This window comes from Rhea pennata, chromosome 11, assembly GCF_028389875.1.
Source record: "Rhea pennata isolate bPtePen1 chromosome 11, bPtePen1.pri, whole genome shotgun sequence".
NCBI classification, from domain to species: domain Eukaryota; kingdom Metazoa; phylum Chordata; class Aves; order Rheiformes; family Rheidae; genus Rhea; species Rhea pennata.
This window is the reverse complement of record NC_084673.1, coordinates 5,008,339-5,029,537: the sequence shown is the minus strand read 5'-3', so window position 1 is coordinate 5,029,537 and position 21,199 is coordinate 5,008,339. Positions and strand designations below refer to the sequence as shown.

General features: G+C 36.2%; 1 protein-coding gene across 2 annotated transcripts in view; it reads right to left on the bottom strand.

The window, feature by feature from the left end:
• Positions 1–1,201: 1,201 nt before the first annotated feature.
• STK26 (serine/threonine kinase 26) overlaps positions 1,202–21,199 on the bottom strand; it is a 33,173-nt gene continuing 13,175 nt past the window's right edge. For both annotated transcript variants that reach the window (XM_062584451.1, XM_062584452.1), the window contains 10 exons: positions 17,305–17,535; positions 10,415–10,471; positions 8,681–8,789; positions 8,431–8,588; positions 6,054–6,239; positions 5,244–5,392; positions 4,489–4,582; positions 3,930–3,992; positions 3,703–3,839; positions 1,202–3,162 (listed from right to left, as the gene is read on the bottom strand). In XM_062584451.1, coding sequence (XP_062440435.1) covers positions 3,138–3,162; positions 3,703–3,839; positions 3,930–3,992; positions 4,489–4,582; positions 5,244–5,392; positions 6,054–6,239; positions 8,431–8,588; positions 8,681–8,789; positions 10,415–10,471; positions 17,305–17,535 — 1,209 coding nt within the window. In that variant the 3' untranslated portion in view covers positions 1,202–3,137. The remainder of the gene's footprint in view (positions 3,163–3,702; positions 3,840–3,929; positions 3,993–4,488; positions 4,583–5,243; positions 5,393–6,053; positions 6,240–8,430; positions 8,589–8,680; positions 8,790–10,414; positions 10,472–17,304; positions 17,536–21,199) is intronic.

The following is a 21,199-nucleotide window of genomic DNA, read 5'->3' as shown; positions in this document are numbered from 1 at the left end:
GAATCAGCCCACGGATTTTAAGAATCCTTACATTGGTAAAGGACTCAGCTACCAAATACATTTCTCTATTCTGCGATTCAGACTACTTTAAGATTACTTCAGCATTGATTCTTCTCAGTCTACAGCAGGAAAACTTAACAAACAAGATGGTTCTTGCATGAATATTTTGATAAATCTTTCCATTAGCTATCTGCCAGCAACAGAATACTGCTGATTAAGTTACACAGTTCATCAATAACTAACACATGGGAGCTGGGGTGGGGGGCACAGAAAGACAACTCTTCTCTGGAAACCAGTAATACAGACATCCATTCTTAAGAGTTAAATTTTAGTCTTACGATGCAGAGACTTCAGGAGCTGAAACACCATGTGCAGTGCAATAAAACCATTTCTCAAATGGACTGTATCATAAAGGGAACGAGGCTGTTCCACGCATACACGGATTAATTAGTCCCCACGCGGCCCTGCGAGGTAGGTACACATCCCACTCATTTCACAAGAAAAGAAGAGGCCCCGCAGTTCGGCGGCTTGTTAGTCATAGCACAAATAGCGCAGGTTTCAATTTCCTCCAACTCGGTAACCCCAGCCACTCAGAATCGCTACAGCTGCATAGATTAAAGCCCCTCCATTAAGAGGGCAGAGCCACCCGTTACAAAACTCGGGAGGAATCCCCACCCCCTCTCCCCTCGGCCTCCCGTATAGAAGAATGCCTTAAGGGAAGTGACACAGAAGTAAAAACACGTTTTTAATTCCGTGAAACGAGCATGGCTCTCTGAAACGAGATCTGGGACGAGACTGCCGAAGTAAAAGCCGAGGTGACTGTGGCGCAGGCCTTTCTGTACCTCGAACCCACGACACTCAGTTCACAAGCAAGTCAGAACGTTTTAAAAAAATCTTTACAGCGTCGTCACTGGCACCGCACGTTCGTCTGAGCGCACAGATCCCGACGACTCCTCTTTAGGCATGAAATCAAACTGAACCCTGGCGCGGCTCCGGCTGCGAGCATCCCCGGGGGCGCAGCGGCTGGCGGGCGTCCTCCGGACAAGGACGGCATGCGGGGACCCAGACCACTTCAAAGCCCCCACGCATCTCTGTGCGAGCAGCAATTTTGCTCAACTCCAACACAAATTTAAGAGGTACATCCATACCTTTGCACATTTACTAAAATCCAGAATAAAACGCACAACAGAACAAGCTCGTGAAAGTTTACAGAACTTAAATATTTATTTTAAACCATTTAAAACCCCCCAAAACATTGAAATAAGCTTCATCTATAAACAGATTTACAAGACTAACAACTACAGAAGCTAGAGGAACACTACAACTTGTTTCTGTGATGCAGTTATTTTGTAAAGCTTCAGATCAACTGTATTTACAACTTTTGCTGCTTTTATATTTATAAAAATATTTATTTAATCCATAACATTATTGTTTTCAAAAACTATTTCCAGACTTTTTTCTCAGATATAAATTCTAATCGAATTTCAGTTATATAGCAGATGAAAGATTTAAACAGAAACATTTTTTTAAAATTAAAACAAGGAGTTAAAAGTAATTTTTACAGTGTAGGCACCATTGAAAATAATTGTCCTTGGCATATCTAACCACCATCTCTCACAAGTGTCCTTTATATAAAAACAATGTAATGGCAACATTTGACTAAAAATGCAGTATTTACTTGCACACCAATACTTTTTCAATATTTGGCAGATATATTTCAGATTCTCTAAAATGACTTTTGTGCAAAAACAAAATGTGCAGGTCTGAACCATAAAATAAACACACCCAGCCTTTATCAAAAATAAATTTACACCAACACTTCCACAACTAAGTACTGAAAAACAGTCCCAGTTCAAAACTTCAGCATAATATACATACTGGGTTGAAAAAGGAAAAACAAACCAAAACAAACAAACAAAAAAAAACCCTCAGGAAATAAAAAACAGAAAAAGAAGATATTACCCATCTAGCAGTACCATAAATATATAACTGAAAGCAACTTTATAGTCTTACCTACTTTTTATGAGGAAAAAAAAAGAAAAAACACTCCGTCTGCACAGTACTACCTTTTTGTGAAAGAATATCTATAACTCAGTTATTTGCATATTAACTGGTAAATACATATTTAAAATACACTTTCAGTAAATTATAAACAAATTATGTTGGTGTACTTATTTAATGTACTTAAGAACAAAAATGTGTATAAATATCTTACAGGAGAAACAACACCACCACACAGAACGCTGGTGTTACGCTTATACCTGCTTGTGAGGTACGTATCATGCGACGCTTGGCTTCTCTGGCTCCCTTCCACCCAGGCATGTATACTCAGAGGAGAAAAAAATTAAATTAAATTAAACTGGACTTCAGTTTTTGTCCATTATTGCCAAAAGCCCCACGCCCTCAACTGTATTGCTTTAATTTTCCTACCATGATGAATAAGATTGAATTAGTACTTCAAAACCTGCATTGAAAGATAATACCTGTACTGTACATCAGGATACTCCTGTTGCTACATATCACCTGCAAACTAGTGACATATTGCTCTCAAATATATGTAATCATAGAGCTGCCTAAAATACTGTACCAATTTAGAATTATAGTAAAGACTGTTGCAGGTTTATTTTTCAGGGCATGATAACTCTATGCTGGTTGAAGCAGGTGCTACAGCAATACCTTTGCCACTACATTACATGTTTTGAATACCCTTGTGAAAAAGCTATTTTCTCTGAAGCTTGTTAGTGATTTACAAAAGTTTAACTCATGAATACAAAAGATCTGTACAACCCCGTGTACAGGAACAAAATAGCATCAAAACATACTGTACTTGCACTTCCTATTAACTAAAGTAATGGTTATTTCTAAAAGCAAAACTGCACCTCAACATTTATCAGATTAAACAGGTGAAACTACAATATTAAAAGTTGTTCTTTACAAAATAATTTCCTGAAAATATAAAACCATGTGCACTGCCACAAAATAGTTGAGTAGGTTCGTTCAAATCCTCAATCACCATCAATATGTTGCAAAGATCCAAAAGGCACAAGGAGCTCATGAGCTAAGCACTGCCAAGCTTGAAGTAGTTTGGTGGGTTTCACTGGGTCCATATGAAACAGCAGTCAATTATGTGAAGTTTCTTAGGAGGAGTCATTAACAGAAAATCTACAAGTAAAACAAATGCCAGTAAAGATTTTATTAATTACATTTCAACTTCATGAATAGCACATAATAGCACATAATGGTTAGTGCATCACTAGAACAAGCATGTGCCCTCATCTCATCAGTTCATATCAAAAAAAAAAAAAAAAAAAAACCACACCCACACCAGAAACGTTCCCTAAAAAGATAAATCAAATTAAGAGATTCTCTTGCTCCCTTACTCCCTTACTTGTTATATATTTAAGATAAAATTGTAGGCTAAATTAAAAGAAGCAGAAGTTTAACAACTACAGTAAAACTGCAGCACTAAAGGAGCATAAAAAGGAACTGTCACAATTAATTTTAGTCACAATAGCCAGAAGTGTTGCATATGACCAACAGAGCTAAAAGTTTAATTCCAGGATGTAACAGATCTGTTGCTTATCACTAAATTCTACTCAAGTTTCCCTAACATACTGAGTATTCAAATTCAACCAGCCTTTCCAGAATATCAGTACTTAATTTTAAACTTTTTTAAATGCACATAAAAATCCCTTAACTTACTTCTGAAATTTCTCCATAAGTTTCTTCACCATTTTATCTGTGATCCCTGGACATGTTGCTTCTGCCATATTGATACTTTTCTCAAGTTCCTCAATTGCTTTCTTTCTGCTAGCATTGTTTGTGTCTTGCTGTTTAAGCTGAGTAATAGACCAAAACAGATAAAACCTCACAAAATTCATCAAACACTTGGGTAATACTTTCAAAAGGTCTTTTAAATTAAGACTTACCTCAGCAAACACAGGAGTGATTATCATTGTTAAACAACTCAGGGTTTTAACAAGATCTTGATCCTAAAAATTAGCAAATGCAGGTTATTTTAATATACCGCTATACAGTGTATAAGTTGCACTTAGCGTAGCATATATGATTTTGAAAGTTCAGCTGTATTCAACAAAGCCCCTTAAATATAATGAAGCATACAGTGCATCAACAAATGCTACGTGATATAGAAATAGATGCCGGATGACATTTCTGAAATAATATCATATATTGTCACAGCTCTATTCTGCTTCTGCTTAATATTATATGAACCTTTAAAATCCACATCTCTGAGAAACAAATACTGATCTTTTACAACGTGGTATCTTTTGCAACTGAGGTGGATATTAATATAGGAAATTATCACTAACAAGTTTTGTGTGTTTAATTACAAAAAGACTACCTCAATTCTTATGAAAAAATAATTACATAGTGTTTTCATCACTATGAAAAACCAGTATTTATGAACATGCTCTTTACAAGAGTTTCACAACCAGTACTTTAAAGAATTCTTCAGACCGTACATACCGTCCCATTCTGCAGCTTCTTTGCATCTGGTTTCTTTCGAACCGTAGTAAAACTCCACTCAGGATGAGAGTTATTTTCTTTGTTACTTGACTCCCTGAAGAAAAAGGATACCATCTACATAACGCTAGCCACTACATAATGCTAAACAGCATAGGTAACCCAAATACATAATAAACTTATATGGATTAGTTCAGTATACCTTAAAATAAGAGTGTGCACTGAAACTTTAACTAAACTTTAGAAAAAACAAACTTCAGAGACTGAATAAGTTAAAGCCTGATCAAAGCAAATAGATGCAGTCTACCCATAAAGCTTACCTTCGCCCATGGCTTCCCATTTAAAAGTCATCTGATATCCAGAAAAACAAGAGACTTGCAGAATTTATGTTCCACAGGCATGATGCAAACTTCTCCACAGACCTCAACCTTGCTCTGCAGTATTTCTAACTGTGTTGTATGCTTATTGTTATAACCACTAACCTAAGACTAGGAATATATAGCACTTAAGCAGAACTGAAACTGAGTTTGAAGAGAAAAAGGTTCAAAGCAGTAATGAGCTCAGAGCTTGATTTATGCATTAGTCTAAGATCTAACGAAGGTTCCCTTAAAAAGATTAGGGCTAATGCAAAACACATTGAATGAAAACAGTTGCACAGAAAAGGAGTGAATTATATACATAAACTGCACCATACACACTTCGGTAACACTCAACAAAACATACTCAAAACCCAGCCTAAACTGTGAAAATGAACTTACGAATCAGAACCATCGGAATCAGATTCATCACTACTGTGTCCCTCTGCCTTCCACCTCTTAAACCTATCAATAAGTTCTGTCAGATACGAAGTCTTCTTGGCATTTTTCATAATGAATTTGTGCTTCAGAAGTTCTTTTGCTGTAGGGCGCTGTAAGAAACACCTTAAATATTTAACCTTATATAAAATCACAATATGTTAGCATGTTAGTAGGGGAGATTTAGTATGATAACTGCCTTCTAGGCCTAATTTGTACAGTATCAGGAATTCAGTGCAAACAGGAAGTCAAGAAAAGCCAGTAATTCACATTTATAAGCACTCTAAAAATACGATCAAGTTGCACAGAGACCATACCGCTTATTCTTCTACGTTAAAAAGTACACACCCAGGAAAATGACTAATCAAAAATTCTCCTATGCAACATTTCCTTGTAAGCAGAATTCAGACAGTAAACGTTTTGCTGGAGAAAAGATTCAAGACTCTCTCTTCTGATATAATCCCAAGTTAGCCCATCCCTTAGGAAGCTGCCTCTGGCATTATCATTTCTTTGGTCTCTTCAGCTCCCCCTTTTATTATTTTAAACTGAGGAGACTGGGATGGGAAGACAGACAAAAAAAAGCACTGCTTCCACAGTGGAAAGCATAAGTGTTTAAAATTGTTTGAACTGACTATGACACACTACAAAGATCAAGAAACAAAACAAACAACCCCTCTCAAAAGCACCCATCCAACCTCCTCTCTCCCAAAATGAGGGAAAAAAAAGCCCATCTACACACACTACACACACACACACAAACTTCTATCTACTCACAAATGTTGGGTCCTTATTCAGGCATGCATCAATGAATTCTTTGAAAGGTTTACTGAATTCTCCTAACAAAGTTGGAGGATTGTTTTTTGGAATAAGAAACAGAACTCTCATCGGATGCATATCCGAGTTAGGTGGCTCTCCTTTGGCTAGTTCAATAGCAGTGATACCCAATGACCAGATGTCAGCCTGAGAAAGAGAAAAGTTAATTTTAGTCCAAAGCTAAGGGCTACCATGACAAAGTATTTAGTATCTGAAAGCTTTGTATATACCACATCACAAACAAAGTTGGTGTAAGTGGATGATACACAAAGATTCTTTTTTAATAATCTGATTTAATGTGTCTTTAGCAACTTTGGCCAAAATATATACCATCATCAGTTCTCCTACAATGTTAAAATGCTAAAAATATGTTTTTGGAAAAAGCTTCAGAAATGTTAATCTTCTTAAGATTTTTTTTTCCTCCTACAACAAACTAGGAACTGCCATGAATTTCCTAAGTGTAATTTAGTTTCCATTTGGATAGCAAAACTGCATGCTAATATTACTTTGAACTACATATGCACTTTAGTATCCAACCTTGTTCTGACACCTGACTCTGTAAAGAAATAATGCAGAAGGGTCAACAAAGTCCAAGAGGTGATTCACTCAATTTGTTTCCCAGCAGATTACTTAAAGAATTTAGCTAGGAAGTAATCAACAATTTAATTAGATCTGCAACACCAAATTCCTAGAAGATCTGAAACCCCAGTTTCAATGTGCAAGTTTCTGAAGAATACTATAAGTGAAGATACTAACTTTAGCAGATAGGTACTACAAATAAGATTGCCCTTATATTGAAATATGTTAGGGACTGTGAAATTCTTTTCTACTTCAAGTGCCTGAAAACAGTTGACTAAGCATAGTATAACTATGATAACCCAAAGCTGCCCATATATTAAGCAAGAGTTACAAATTGCATCTAATATTCTTAATCACAAGAATTAAAGTATTTGTATTTAGTATTGATGAATTCAATTAGCTCATTGTACATGAATGAAATAGCATAAACAATTATATTTAAGATTAAAATATTCTGAAAGATGGGGTGGGACTTAAATCTCTACCATTATTAAAAAGAAAAACATACATTTCCATTTTATTTTCTGCTACTCTTAAATGGATAGAGAAGAAGCAAGGTTAAAATTCAGTCCAGATGTTAAAATCCTTACCAGTATTAGCCTATAAATAAAGAAAATCTGAACTGTCTAATGCTCATCTGTCCTAAACAAAGGCTTTTATTTTCAGTGTTTTCCACCAGCCTTCCGCAAAGAAAATAAGGGGAGAGGACATGGCTCTTGCAACTCATTGAGAAGATAAGGAGAGCAGGAGATTGGGTTGCTGGCAGAATGTGAATGAAGGAGTGGTACAGTTAGTTTACTTAGGGCAAGGACAAAAGGAATGATTTTCACTCGGACTGGACAATAAGCATTTTTAAAACAAGGTTGGATGCTTTCTAGAAATGTCCCAGAGAGCATTACCGTTGCACCTCAAACCCCAAACACGAAAACTGCTACTGTGTGCACAAGCTCATTCTTAGCAGCAAGAACCCCTGTGACACACAGGTGAATTCCTTCAAGTCCGACACTGGCTAAACTGGCTCACAAGTTTTGGAAATGAAATGATGCATTACCCCCCCACACTTACTGGCAGAGCACACAGAGAAATACTAAGGCTAGGTTTAATCTCACACTGCTGCCTAAAACATAGGTGTTACCGTAAGCCCGGTTTCTGGGGCTAGAGGACAGAGATGGGCAACTCAACAGGGCAGTCATTCAATCTCTCTCTTCTGATACTAGAGAGGAAGCCTATAGGCCAGCTTAAAGCAGGTAACTACCTTTAAAGATTAAACTTAATTTTTATGATAGGAATCTTACCCTTTTGAAAAGGGGGAGAAGAGAATAAAACTTAAGCCATCATCTTGGCTTTAAATAGGCAGATTACTTCTAGTGGTATTCTGGTTTATGAGGACTTCATAACCATTTGAATTTGAATGGGAAACACTGAATTGAAATTACAAACAAACAAACAAACAAATCCACAACACTGAAAGCATCCAGAGAGTTTCCCTGAAAGAATCTTTAATTTGAAAGCATCCAATTTACTAGAGTAGTTTTCACAGGTCTTGCATGCAACTAGTGACATGTGAGCATGGCATAAAAATAATCTAATCAGACTTAATCTTTTCTTATTCACAACTCTGTAATTTGCAATCTATTTTGTCAGTACTCAGAGTTAGAAAGGCAAAAAAAAAAAAAAAAAAAGAACAAAAAAACCCAAACAAACAAACTTCTGTTGGAGTTACAGATACAAAGCAAAGATTTTCTACTGTTACACTTACTTTTGAGTCATATGCCGACTGCTGAATAACTTCAGGCGCCATCCAAAATGGAGTTCCAACAAAGGTATTCCGCTTAATTTGCGTATCTGTCAGCTGCCCAGCAACTCCAAAATCAGCAAGCTTAACATCTCCTTGTTCTGATAACAAGACATTGGCAGCTGCCAAAGAAAAATAATCCGACACTTAATTTAGAATACGGCTCCTATGATTTTTAGGACTTTAACAAAGTCACATCTAAAGTGTCATGCACCTTTTATATCCCTGTGGATTTTCTTCTCCGAGTGTAGGTAGTCAAGACCTTTCAAGATTTCCTTTAGCATGGTAGCTATCTGGAATTCATCAAATGGGCCAGCCCGCAGCTTTAGAGGAAAACACATTAATTAAAACTTAAACTTGAAACACATTCTTACCATAAAAAACAAACAAAAAACCCCTGATAATTCATAAAAATAAAGATTCAATATCCTCATAGAAATCATCTTTACGTCTCCTGTATTGATAATACGTAAGAAAAAGAATATTAACAGCACTTTCAATGTATACAATATGCACTCTCCTCACCCTGCAATCCACATGAAAAGCTAATTAACTTTCCAAGAAGTTCTAGGTTGCCAAAGCCTGCACACAGAATTTTGCATTTTAAATTAAGTGAATTACAAAACTCAAATTTATTTCAAAATAAATCAATCTACTGATCGTGTATGTTCACAATTTAACAATCTGTTTTTTTCCGTGTTCCAGCATTTTTTATTCCATGCTTATTTTTCATTTAGAACATAATGCAATACTGCAAAACTCCTTGTATGGACTAAGTGTAAAGCTAGTAAGCATAGGAAACTATCTAAAACAGAAACAATTAAGGTTTGTGTTTCTGCTAAAAAACACAAACAAACTGAAAACAAAACAAAGAAATACAGCAGTAAAACAGAAAGAAAACCAGGGAGCTATCAAGTCAGTGAGTCAAAAATTAAGGTTTTATCCTCCTTTAGGAGGATAAGTGTTTCACTGAACACTACTCAAAGCTATCTATTTCTGATGCTCCACAGATGATAGAAGTATCTGAAAATATTAACAAAGAATAAACTGTCTCACAGCCACTTCTCCAAAAAGACTTAAGTTCCAAAGCTACAAACAGCCATACGCTATGCACAATTACTATGCCTTTGCATTCCTACAGCTGAGCTGATGCAATGAAATGTCAAAGAAGTTTGAACAGATTTGTGAAGTTAAGCACATACTTAAATCTTTACAGACACAACCACTGTGAGCAACTGTATAGTTAACCCTATTCGGTATTACTGAAGACCTGGTATTTTTACTCCAGAGTCCCACAAACAAAGACCGAGTTATATTATCTTACAGGAAAGGGTGGGTCTAAGCTTCACAGTCGAGGCGGAGCTGTACTGAAAGCAGGGGGAAACCACATCCATGTACAGTAAACTGTGCTTTTTTCTTTTCTTTTACTAAGCTACGTCCTTCATGAATGCTACATTATTTCAAGTAAAAGGCACTTTCATGTTTAGCTAAATATCTGAAAATGGAAAAGCCAACACCTTTTGGCTAGTTAGAATTAACTGTAGTCTAGGAGCACACACAACATTCATTCTTGAGACCCAGCCCCGAAGGAAACACTTGAATTTAAGTGTAACGAACATGCTCCTTCTGCAGAGGAGGGGAGGAAGATGGCAAGAACAGTACTTTTCCTCATAGTAAAAATCCTAGTTTGCTCCTCTCTGACTGAAAATGAATGGGCACTTCCTGGTGCTTAGAAGACAAACAGCAAAACCAAAATTCAGTATCAACTCAACCTGAGGAAAAAATTTTATAGAGCTACTATACCAATTTACACTTTTTGGAGCACTATAATGTAGTCCTGCTGTAACACCAGCAGCCTCCAGGGACTGGATTTTTTATAAAGAGATATGAAAGCACAGTGAAATAAGTTCTACCACTTGCACTTAAAGTGCAAGATTTGTATACTTACAAGGTCTAACGCTGATCCTCCACCCAAATATTCCATTATTATCCATAGCTTTGTGCCCTGCAAAAGAAGGCATAAGCCGTTAGAAGGCCAAACGTGCCCCAAAAAAGAAAACATCTTAATGGACTGCCAGTATACTGTTAGCAGAACACAAACGGAGAGCCCCATTAATCAAGTTATGTCTAATTACTGCTTGTAGAATGATCACACAGCTCCTGCACAAGAAACCTGAACAGCAACAGAAGTTTTACTTCTATAAGAAAAAAAACGCACTAGTCATTTTAAGTGGTGGTTTAAGTTTAAAGTAAATCAGTGTTTTTTCTAGGACTGTAGTTGTAATGAGACATAGACAATTAATTACATCTATTTGTGATGCAGAAAAAGTATAATATGTGGAACAAAATTCAAAGAAATCTACAATCAACTTGCACTGAATCACAAAGAATGAAACTGGTTATTAAGTACCTGAAATTCTTACATGATTTTTACTCAAATGAAAGTTTTCTGTAACATGTCCAAACACACACACACACACCCATCTCTTCAAAGGCAACAGAAAAATAAAAGAAAAATGGATGTAGCTGTTAAATGCCTCTTAATCTACAAGTAATTGAGGAAGTACATATCTAACACACTCAAAAGCTCCAGCTTCAGCTGTCAGATCCAGCAAGAAGTGGGAATTCAGACGTTGAACATGCTTGTGCATAAAGACTTACGCCCTACCATAAAATAAGCCTGTTACCACAGGAGCAGCTCCAGTTCTGAGATACAAGTACCATAAAACACCAACCAGGAGAAACAGCATTACCGGACCTGGATCCCTATGAAAACAAGCAGTTTTCCTAAGTTTCCAGACCAGAGATTCCAAATCAGCCATTAAAAGGTCGAAGATAAGAACAATTCAATTAAATTAAAAGATTGCAAAGTGTGTATTCCACCACTATATGCTATTTGAATCCTCACTGCTGTTTAGAAAAAGGGAACAGGAATGTGAAGAGTTTCTGTGCTTTCATTACTGAGATCTCTCAGCTACAGAATAATTTGTCAATTTTAGTATTCCAGCACTAAAATCAATTTCTAGATGCTGACTTTGCCTTTAGTGTGCAGCTGAAAGAGGTAGCTGGTTCATATAAACAAAATGGAAAGATCTGGTACCAGATCTACAAAGCATGCATTTCCAAATGGAGATCTGCTCTGTTTGCTTCCCACAACCCCCTCACATTTCATAATTAGGAACCTGAATTTCAACCATTGGACTACTACTCTAAGAAGTCCTGGGAAGGAAAAACACATCTTTGTTTGAAATAAAAGTCAGTTATTAAAACCAAACAAGAACTAGCAAAGTCACACCTCCTGTTTAAGTCTCCAGCAAATAATTTATTAGTGCTCATTCCTTGTAACGGTGCACAAGTTTATGACAAGAGGCTACTTTTTCAAGCCTCTTTCATTCTACGTGGTGTTCCGCCTTATTCAGTTTCCTGACCAGTAATAGAAATCTAAAAGGAAACTCAACAAGCAAATAAAGGTGCAGTTTTTGAGTGTACCATATCCAATTATCTCAACAAAGTATACTCTGTTGGACTTATACTGAATTTAAGAAACACACCATTTATGAGAGTCTATTCCAATATTATGAGATCAGCAGGGAAGGGCTGGCTAATTTTAGCAGGTTTTTATAAAGCTCAACTTTGTCAGCTGAGAAAACCTGCAAGGAACTCTTGTTTAAGGCAAACATTGTGGTTACCCGACATGTTTGGAAGATTTGACTATTACTTGAAAACAGTATAGGGCGAACATGAATAAGTACTGTGTTTCTGAAATACGATGTCTCAAAGAAATTGCTATTATCCAGTGTAACCAGGTGTGTATATTTTCTAGCTAGCATGTATAACCTTTTTCCTAGCTATTTTAGGTCAACCAAGTATAAATAGACAGTGTAGAACACAAACAGTATCTTCACATGTTCTCAAAGTCTGCTGTTTAATTTTGATGGAAGTCTTTGGATGCTACTACAAGAGTTACTATATTAAAAATCTTAGTAACAGAGTAATTTCAAGATTGTTTTAACTGCAAGAGAAAAAGAGCAAGTCCAGGTGGCTGTTATAGTTACAGGGATAAAAACTAAATTTCTTGCCCAAAGGCTATACAGCACAAATAGGGAAAACAATCATGATGTTTCAGTCTCCAAGAGAGGATCTCTACTGGATGAGCCTAGAAAAATTCAGCTCAACTACTTATCAAACTTCACAAACTTGCATAACTAAAACGTGTCAAAACTAGGGTAACTTTTAATACTTTTAACCTTTCTTATATGAACTGATAAGACAATACTGTCATTTTGACAAGCCATTAAATTGGAAGAAAAAAAACTCATTTTAGCATTTCTAATCTAAATCACACTGCTATGTGTTATCAGTTTGAATGGTACTCTCCACACCCAGCATTTTATTTACCGAGGTACAATGTTAATTCCGATCAAAGTGCAATGCTGAATGACAAGACAAAATTAGATGCTAACCTACCATAAACCTAAACATATACATTAGGATTTAAATTATTTTTTTCATTTACAGAAGTTCCATTAATATAGCTGTAAGCTTGTACAATTATACATGCATTTGTGAAAGACACTATATGAAGTCCTTTACTACTCTACACAAATGTGTTTATTACAGTGCATTCTTTGACTATGTGCTTACACATTACCTACCAATATGTTTAGGAGATACTACTGATCTTGTCAGATATCCAATGAAAATTTAAGGGGGAAAAAAACCCCATCTTAATAATAATTGCAAATTCTAAGATTAATTCAGTGGGAAGCTCCTCTTCTACATCAAAATTCAAGATAAGTAAGTGTCCCAAATTACAAAGATAGAGTTTGCTTGCATCGCTGTTTGTATCACAATAAATGAAAAACTAGAAGAGTTTTATCTACAGGATCTCTAGGCAAATTGACTTCATCTTGTACCAGTGATATTTTTAAAGAGCAAAATAACAATGCAGTGTTATTTGTATGTTATTAGTTAGGCACAACATTCAAAGACTGGCTGTACTTTTCTAAAATCCATGTTTAAAGACAGATGTACAAATTGTAGCTAATGAGCAGCCAAGACATAGAGTAACGAGCATCTTACAGGGACTGAGTCAAGCTGACTAAGTTACAAATTAGTAAGTCAAGCAATTGAAATAAAGACACCCTTCCCCTCCCTCTGCTTTCAGTTTCTGCTTCACAGCAAGGAGCATCTGGAAGAGCCTGTGTGCAGCTGGTAAGGGCAGGGACTCCCGAGACCAGGCCTCTCCATCCCAGTCAGATTTCCTCCTGTAAGACAGCGTATTTGGTAAACACTGAAACTGACTAAAAAATGACAAATAGCTGCAATCTGCTTATTCAAAGTTTACTTAAAGAGCAAAAGTTATGACAGAAGATACGCAGTTACAGTTCAACAGGATGAACTGAAGTGCACACAAAAATCAGAAGCAAATGTTGTCTCAGCCACAGCTATTTCTTTCATCCTTAAGCGAAAGCCATTTTCATCAGGAACTGCCTCTTTGAAGCAAAAGCCATCCAATTTTATAGACTGCACTAACAGTAGCTTGCAAATACCATTTAGAGACTAAAATCAGATCTGGATATTCAACTAAAATGAATCAGCAAGTATTTCGAGCAATGTGAAATGCCTCTGCACTGACAGTTTGCTTTGGTATAGCAAGGAAAATACTGCATCTTTTTGATTCAGGCAGTGCATAACTCCAAAGAATTTCCAATATCCTTCCTCAAGCTTCAGAGAAAGCTAACCAGATGATTAGTATATTTTAGCAAACTATTTCTATTCCATAAGCATGATCCAAAAGAGGGTAGACTGGTTCAACTCCTTATCTCCTAACACTCTAAAAGATACTGGTATGTTCATATCTTTCACTAGCTAAAATCCAGACACAGTATCTTATTTTCCATTAGGGAGCTCAAAGCAATCTACAACAGTCTGTCTTGCTTTCTTGTACATAAAGAAGGATACAAAGGGAAAAAGAAAATTTATTTTTTACATTTTTAAAAACCTTCTATTTATTGTACGCTTATGCTCTGTCTAGCCACTACTTTAAAAGGTGTTTCTAGGAATAATTCTTAGTATATTTATATATAAAGCCAGTCACCAGCAGACCTACTTGACTATCCGACTTTTTAGACTATTGCCTACTGCTTTAAATGCAGTAAGATGTCTTAATTTTTACATTGTAATGTCACTGTAATGTCTTTAGTCTTTAATTATAAAGTCATGTAGTGCACAACTGTACAGATCTCACTGTTTCTAAGACATGTCTACAGTATGCAGTAAAATTAATTCCTGAATGAAATACTACACAACTGAATGCTCAAGAGGCTGACAGCCACTCTCAGCATAATAGCTGACAGAAAGTTAAAAGCTATAGCAATTAAGTAAAAAAATGTAGACAGATAAAACCCTCAGAATACCTGTTATTACTAAAATGGAAATAAAGCAGCATGAAAGAATCTTTGCACATTTAAAAAAGCCAATACACTCTTTCCCTCAAGTGATCTCAAGCTGCAAGATCTAATATTAGTTGCCAGGGATAAATCAAGTCTAAAAACATTTAAAGCCACTTAAGCTACTTAAAGTCATTTTATTTATTTATTTTTAACTATAGAACTAAAAGTAACTCATTTATCTGTGGATATTTTTATTCACTTACATGGGAAACAGCAAGCAGTAGAATTACCTACCATGCTACTCAGGGATGAAAAAACACTCCTATAAACAAAAGTTCATTTTTTTTAAAGGAATTTCTTGAAGGAACCAGACAAAACTCCACAAAAACCTCCCCACACTTCACACAGAGAAATTTTCTTCCTTTATGAGTATTAGAAATATTAAAAGTAAACAAGAGACCACAATTAATCTTTCAGAATTTATCAAGTTAGTTTAGAAATGGAAAGAATTCAAACAGTGGTGAGGAAAGTAATGTGGCATTAACACATTCCTATATTTGCCAGGAATTTTTTAAAATTAAAAAACCCTACCCAGGAGTTGAAAGCTTTATAGCACCGATAGCATACACTTACATATCTAAGAAAAGAAATTATGAACAAATGAACAGCAAAAGAGCGAAAGGCATGCATAACAATGTCAATGAAAAACTGCAGTTATGCAGATTTGAAGATCTGGAATACCTTTTCGGTTTCAGCACCTATGTTGCTGTAATAACAAAAAGAATTTTCTCAAAGTCAATTCATAGCTTATCAAGCTTTTCCAGTCTAACATATCAGTATCCTTCCCAAATTTTACAGCTGCTGAAACCCGTATTTAATTCTGAAATTCAACAAAACTAATTACATGTTAAAGCACTTTCCAAAACTTACCTCAACCTATTCGTTTTACAGGGAAAACTTTTGGTCTTCTACAGTTCAAAATTAAAAATATGGATACCCAGGAGGATAACATCTAGGACTTAGTTCATTATAAATAATGAAGTGTGGAAAGGACTGATCACATTCGGGTCTGCAATACCACTGGTGCACCGCTCCAAAGCATTCCTAGCTGAATCCAAATGCAGTTTGAAAAGAACCAGCTTGTTCTAACATATTATAGTACAAGGAAGCAGATTTGATTATATCTCAGAGCTCTACTGCAAAGCTACACAAATAAATAAAATCCCAGTGATTGAATCCAATAAATACAAGGAGAGATTAGACATGAGTGACAACCTGTGCATTCACTTCAGTGTGAAGAATTTACAGAATACTGAATAACTAAGTAAGCAATAAAGCCTCCACAGCTGTCTATTTTGGTCAAACAGAGCTAAGTATTTGGAGTACAGAAAATTAAATGACCTGCTTAGTGCTCAAATACTCAAAACAGAATAATTCTGCTATTTAAAGTGGGGAAAAGAACCCCAAATCCATGAAGAACTGACAATACAGTTTCTGTAGATACTTCCACAGTACCACCAAAAGACACAGCACAAATGTGACACAAGAATGTATCCCAGAAATCAGTCTTTGGAATAATGTCCAACCCTTCCCACCCCTCCATCCCTCAAACCACTCCACCTCTACCTTAAAGAGTTGGAGCTGCTGAAATGCCTCAAAAAACTCCAAACAAATAAAACCTCCAGACACTTAAAATAGCAGTAACTATGGTTAACACTTTAGCATGTTTAAAACTAAAACCATAAAAAAGAAAAATCTTAAAACATATACTCACTGCAGATCATTAAGGAGTATTTGAGGTGATTATACCTGGAGAATTTTGCAAAATGAAAAGACCAACCCAACAGTGTGGATTTCTGTAGGGTATTTTTTTTTTTTTTTTGTTTTTAAATTGTGCCTTGAATAACATTTTACGGAGTGGTTACATAACTTCACTGATGTCAGTTTTACTTTGTTTCAGGCCTATTATGCTGCATAATTACAAACACAAACCTACGCAATGCAGGGTATCTTTCCATATCAGAGAGAGGCTTCTGTTACTATAGCTATGAAAATAATCTTTCCTAACCTGGAAAGACCACAAGACTGCGCTAGGTAGCATGAGGAAGAAAGAGGTGAAAAAATCAGAGTCCAAAAGCAATAGCAAGGACAACAAGAACTCTCTATAGAACTCCCTTCGTTCTGTAGCCATTTTGTGCTATTTCCAGCCTTAAAGAGCATGCTGCAAAGGCAGCAAAATGAAAGCGAAAAAGCACTCTCCAAAAGAAGAAAAAAAAAAGAAAGAAAGAAAGAAAGAAAGAAAGAAAGAAAGAAAGAAAACCTATTAAAAAAAGTCAAGTTGGCATGATAGCATTTCCTCAATTTTAGTTTTTTTTTTTCTTAGCAGCATTCAAAACAATTGGGTGACAGAGATAGCAAATTTTTGTGCAGTATCATAAATTACCTTTAAATATGATCCATAGTATTTTGTTACGTAAGGACTATCACACTGACTTAAAACAGTTATCTCCTGCTGTATATCTTCTATTTCGTCTTCTGCTTCCTCAAGGTCTATGATTTTTATAGCAACCACTTGCTGTGTCCGATTATCAATTCCTTTAAAGACTTCACCGAACGAGCCTTTCCCAATGCGTTCCAGTTTTGTGAACAGTTCTTCTGGGTCTGCTCTATGGTTCTAGAAAGAGAAAAAGGATACGTGAGTTAACTTCAAATTATCAGTCCTCATTACTTCCCAAGCAGATCATCCAAATTTACCATCATCATTAGAAGGCTTGTATCAGATAAGACTATTTCCTGTACACTAAGTTCTATCCAGCTATTAGTTACAGAACATATTACACAATTATGTCAAAGGTAAATCAGTCTCACCAAAGAGAAAGTCAGGTACAAACCTTGTTTCACTTCCCCACAAAACAGCCCTCTGAAAGGAAAGAAATGCACTACTCTTAATTCCACCTGTGCAGTAATTCAGAAGCAGCAGCGTGCACAGAAGCACCAGCATCATTACCTGGGCAAAAAAAGGCTGGGATTCCTATCTGGTCAAGAGCTTGGGCAGAAAAAAACATCAAGATATATGGCATGGAGCTAGTTGTGAGAGCGCTGCACTACCCCATATGCACTGGCAGCCTCCAACCAAGTACACTGAGCTCCTGATTAAGATCAGACATGTTAAGGGCAACTAGATGAGCCAAGTGAAAGTAGAGCAAAAGGTCCTGGGAGATCTTCAAAGAAGGAACCAGAGGGCTGGAGAAGAGTGATAAAACAAAGGTACTGACCAGAATTGGCTGGTATCACCTAAGCATGGCTTAGAAGTGGGAGTAGAGCACTGCTGAAAATACCTGACTTTGAGTCTTTGCAGGCTAAGTGCTCTAAACCAGCACACAAAGATTACTACACAAACGTTTCAAGTTTCTCAGCTGCATCCGATTGTCAGGAAAAAACAAAAAAGGCAAGCAAATTCTCATTTACCCTTCTTCAAGCTAGAGCATGCTTCAGGGCTGTTGAGAATGCTATACATCCAAAAAATATAGTATCGGAAGGATATGGATGACTTGGTCTGGAGTTTAAGAATACAAAACTTCAGACCATAATAACAAAGTTTGCAGAAAGATGTTTCTGAGAGGCAAGACAGATGTGTTAACAGAACAGCCTACACTTTGTAGAACAAAATCAGGCACATTATCTCCTTCTGAAAAACACAACAAGATTTTGAAAAAGATGACCCCAAACATTTTGCTGTAGCTCTGCAGTTGTCAATTTGCTACTGCTATCTGAGCCAGGCAACTCAATATAGGACTTTGAACAAGATGTATCTGCCACCCCAATCCCGAAACCACTCTGATTTTATGGCAATATTTGAAAACACAAAAAAATGCTTCATGTTTCCTTTTCTGTCCTGTCCCAAAACTTGGTATTTACTGTTCTGAACCAGGAAAAAAAAAAAAATAGTTTTGGAGAAAGCTGGCATTCAACTCAATGCACAATTACCCTGCATAACAACATATTCCAGTATAAACACAAACCTCCAGAAAACATATGAAGTAAAATACCCATGAGGTGTATTAAAAAGATCAAAGATTTTTGAATTGCAAGAGACCTTTACACTCTTCTTGCAAATGGATGCAAGATCTTCACAGAGGGGAGAAAAAGTGATTACTTCAGTCCAAAAGGGAGGCTCTCACTCCCTTCTTGGCCCCTTATTATCACTCCCTCCCTCATACTAGAACGAGGGCTTATTTAACAATATGGTGAGATGAATCAGGGGACAGATTTAGCCAAGAGTTAACCATATGATTTGTCAGGTTTATTTTCATCTGGATCAGTTCACTGCTCATATATACCAGACTGTCACTTATGCTAGTGCAAGAAGAGCAAGCATGAAGAACTAAGGCAGATTCATGCTGATTTGAAATGACAATGCAGTTAGTTTTACAAATATACAAGAATGAGGAAATTCTTCTTTGTTTACCAAGAACTTGGTACTACTCTGCTCCATTAAAAACACACACACACACACACCTTCAGAGAAATAATTAAGCCCTTCTTCCCCCTCAGGTCCTCAGAAAAACATTTATGTTTTCATCTGTTGATAGATCCATCTATGATCCACAGAAAGACTTGAAAGGTAAACAAATATGTAATATGGTAGATTCAAAGAAAATGAAAATAGGTAGGACCAGTATAATTCTGATTGGAAATTCGAGATAATTAATACTATATGGAGGAGGCAGCAGGAAAAACTGTAGGCCTTCTGTCTAACTAAATGCATTCTGAGCACCAAAGAGTAGTAAATGTTCAAATTTCACAAAGCTAATCACATTGCCATACAGTAATACATCAGTTTATTATGGCTTTAAAAAAATGCATTTAAAATTTGTTGTGTGTTTCAAAAAAATATACATATATATTGGGGAAAAGTGAGGTAAAAACAGCAGCAGCTGTCACATCACCTCCGCTTGCAGCTTGTTAGGCTGCTGAATTGCTATTTAGCTAGCAATCCTAATTTATTCTTACCCTAGAGTATTAGTTGCAATAAAGAATAATTAACTCTAGAATTAGTTTTCCATTTGCAAGAAAAAAAAAGTCCTCAAAACACCAAAACACCCTGGTGTTCAAATAGGATTAGCAAATCTTACTCATCATCCTAAAATAATCTTACTCATAAATATAAGCTTCATTCTGAGACAATCTTAGAGCAATTGATTTCCATTCAAGTCAACTAACAGCTACTTTCGGATTTGAAAGGAAACCTACTGAATACTTCCAGATATATAAAAGAAAGCAGACTAATCACAGATGCAGTCAACTGGTCCAATCTTCACAAACGTCTGAAGAGCTCAAAGAGCGGCTCTTCTGGGTTTTGTCTGGGGAGAAATCTCAAATCTGAAACCCCTCTAGGCTCCTCAGTGGAATCGCACATCATTCAGTCCTACACAATTACTTGACAGTCATCAACAAAATGTACATCTCTCTTCCCTCCTCCCTGAGGAAATCCAGGTGAATCAGAACAACTTTCAAGGCTATTTTAACTTCCAGCAAGTCCTAGTGCCACCAAGTGTGAGTGCTGGAGCAGAAGATGACACCGGGCAGGACTGGACTTCCCTGACACTTCCCAGTATTGCAGAATTTGAATGTATATGCACAGGAGGGAGAGGTGGAGTAGGGCAGCATCAGAAGGGAACAAATCATGCAGTATCACTAAAGACATCTCCAATTTTTCAATTCTCAGAAAATCCTTCTGTAGCAAGTGGAGTCAGCTTTACACTTTTCATTATTCACTAAAGCTGACAAGCAACTGCAAAACAGCTGAGGATGAGGGCAAATATTTCTGACCAACTATGGCCAACATTGAGACAATTTCCTTTGGAAAGGCTTCAGACTAGCAACACATTACTTGAAATATAGCATTAGAACAATGACTGTATTCCAAAATAGATTTGCTTTTATTTTTCTTAATTTATTTGTCTTTCAGACAATTGCTCTACAGGAATGTTTCTTTACTATATCTGATCTAAAAAACTTTTCTAAACAAAAGGCAAATTTATAAAGTGCAGCTATGCATATTCTCATGGTATACAGGAAAATTTTTTTTATATACATATATATGTATATACACACACACACTGAGATACATCAATAAATTGACTATACACCAATAAATTTTTGCGGCACTGCTGCCATGTAAGCTTCTAATATGATGAAAATTAAAATTTAGGACTATTGACACTCCTGAGCAAAACTCCCAACTGTTAGTAAATGTTCTTTCACAGATCTTTCAACAAACGGTAAAATAGGTTTAGCAGCTTTAGAAGTTTCCTGCATAAGTTATGTTTGTTGTT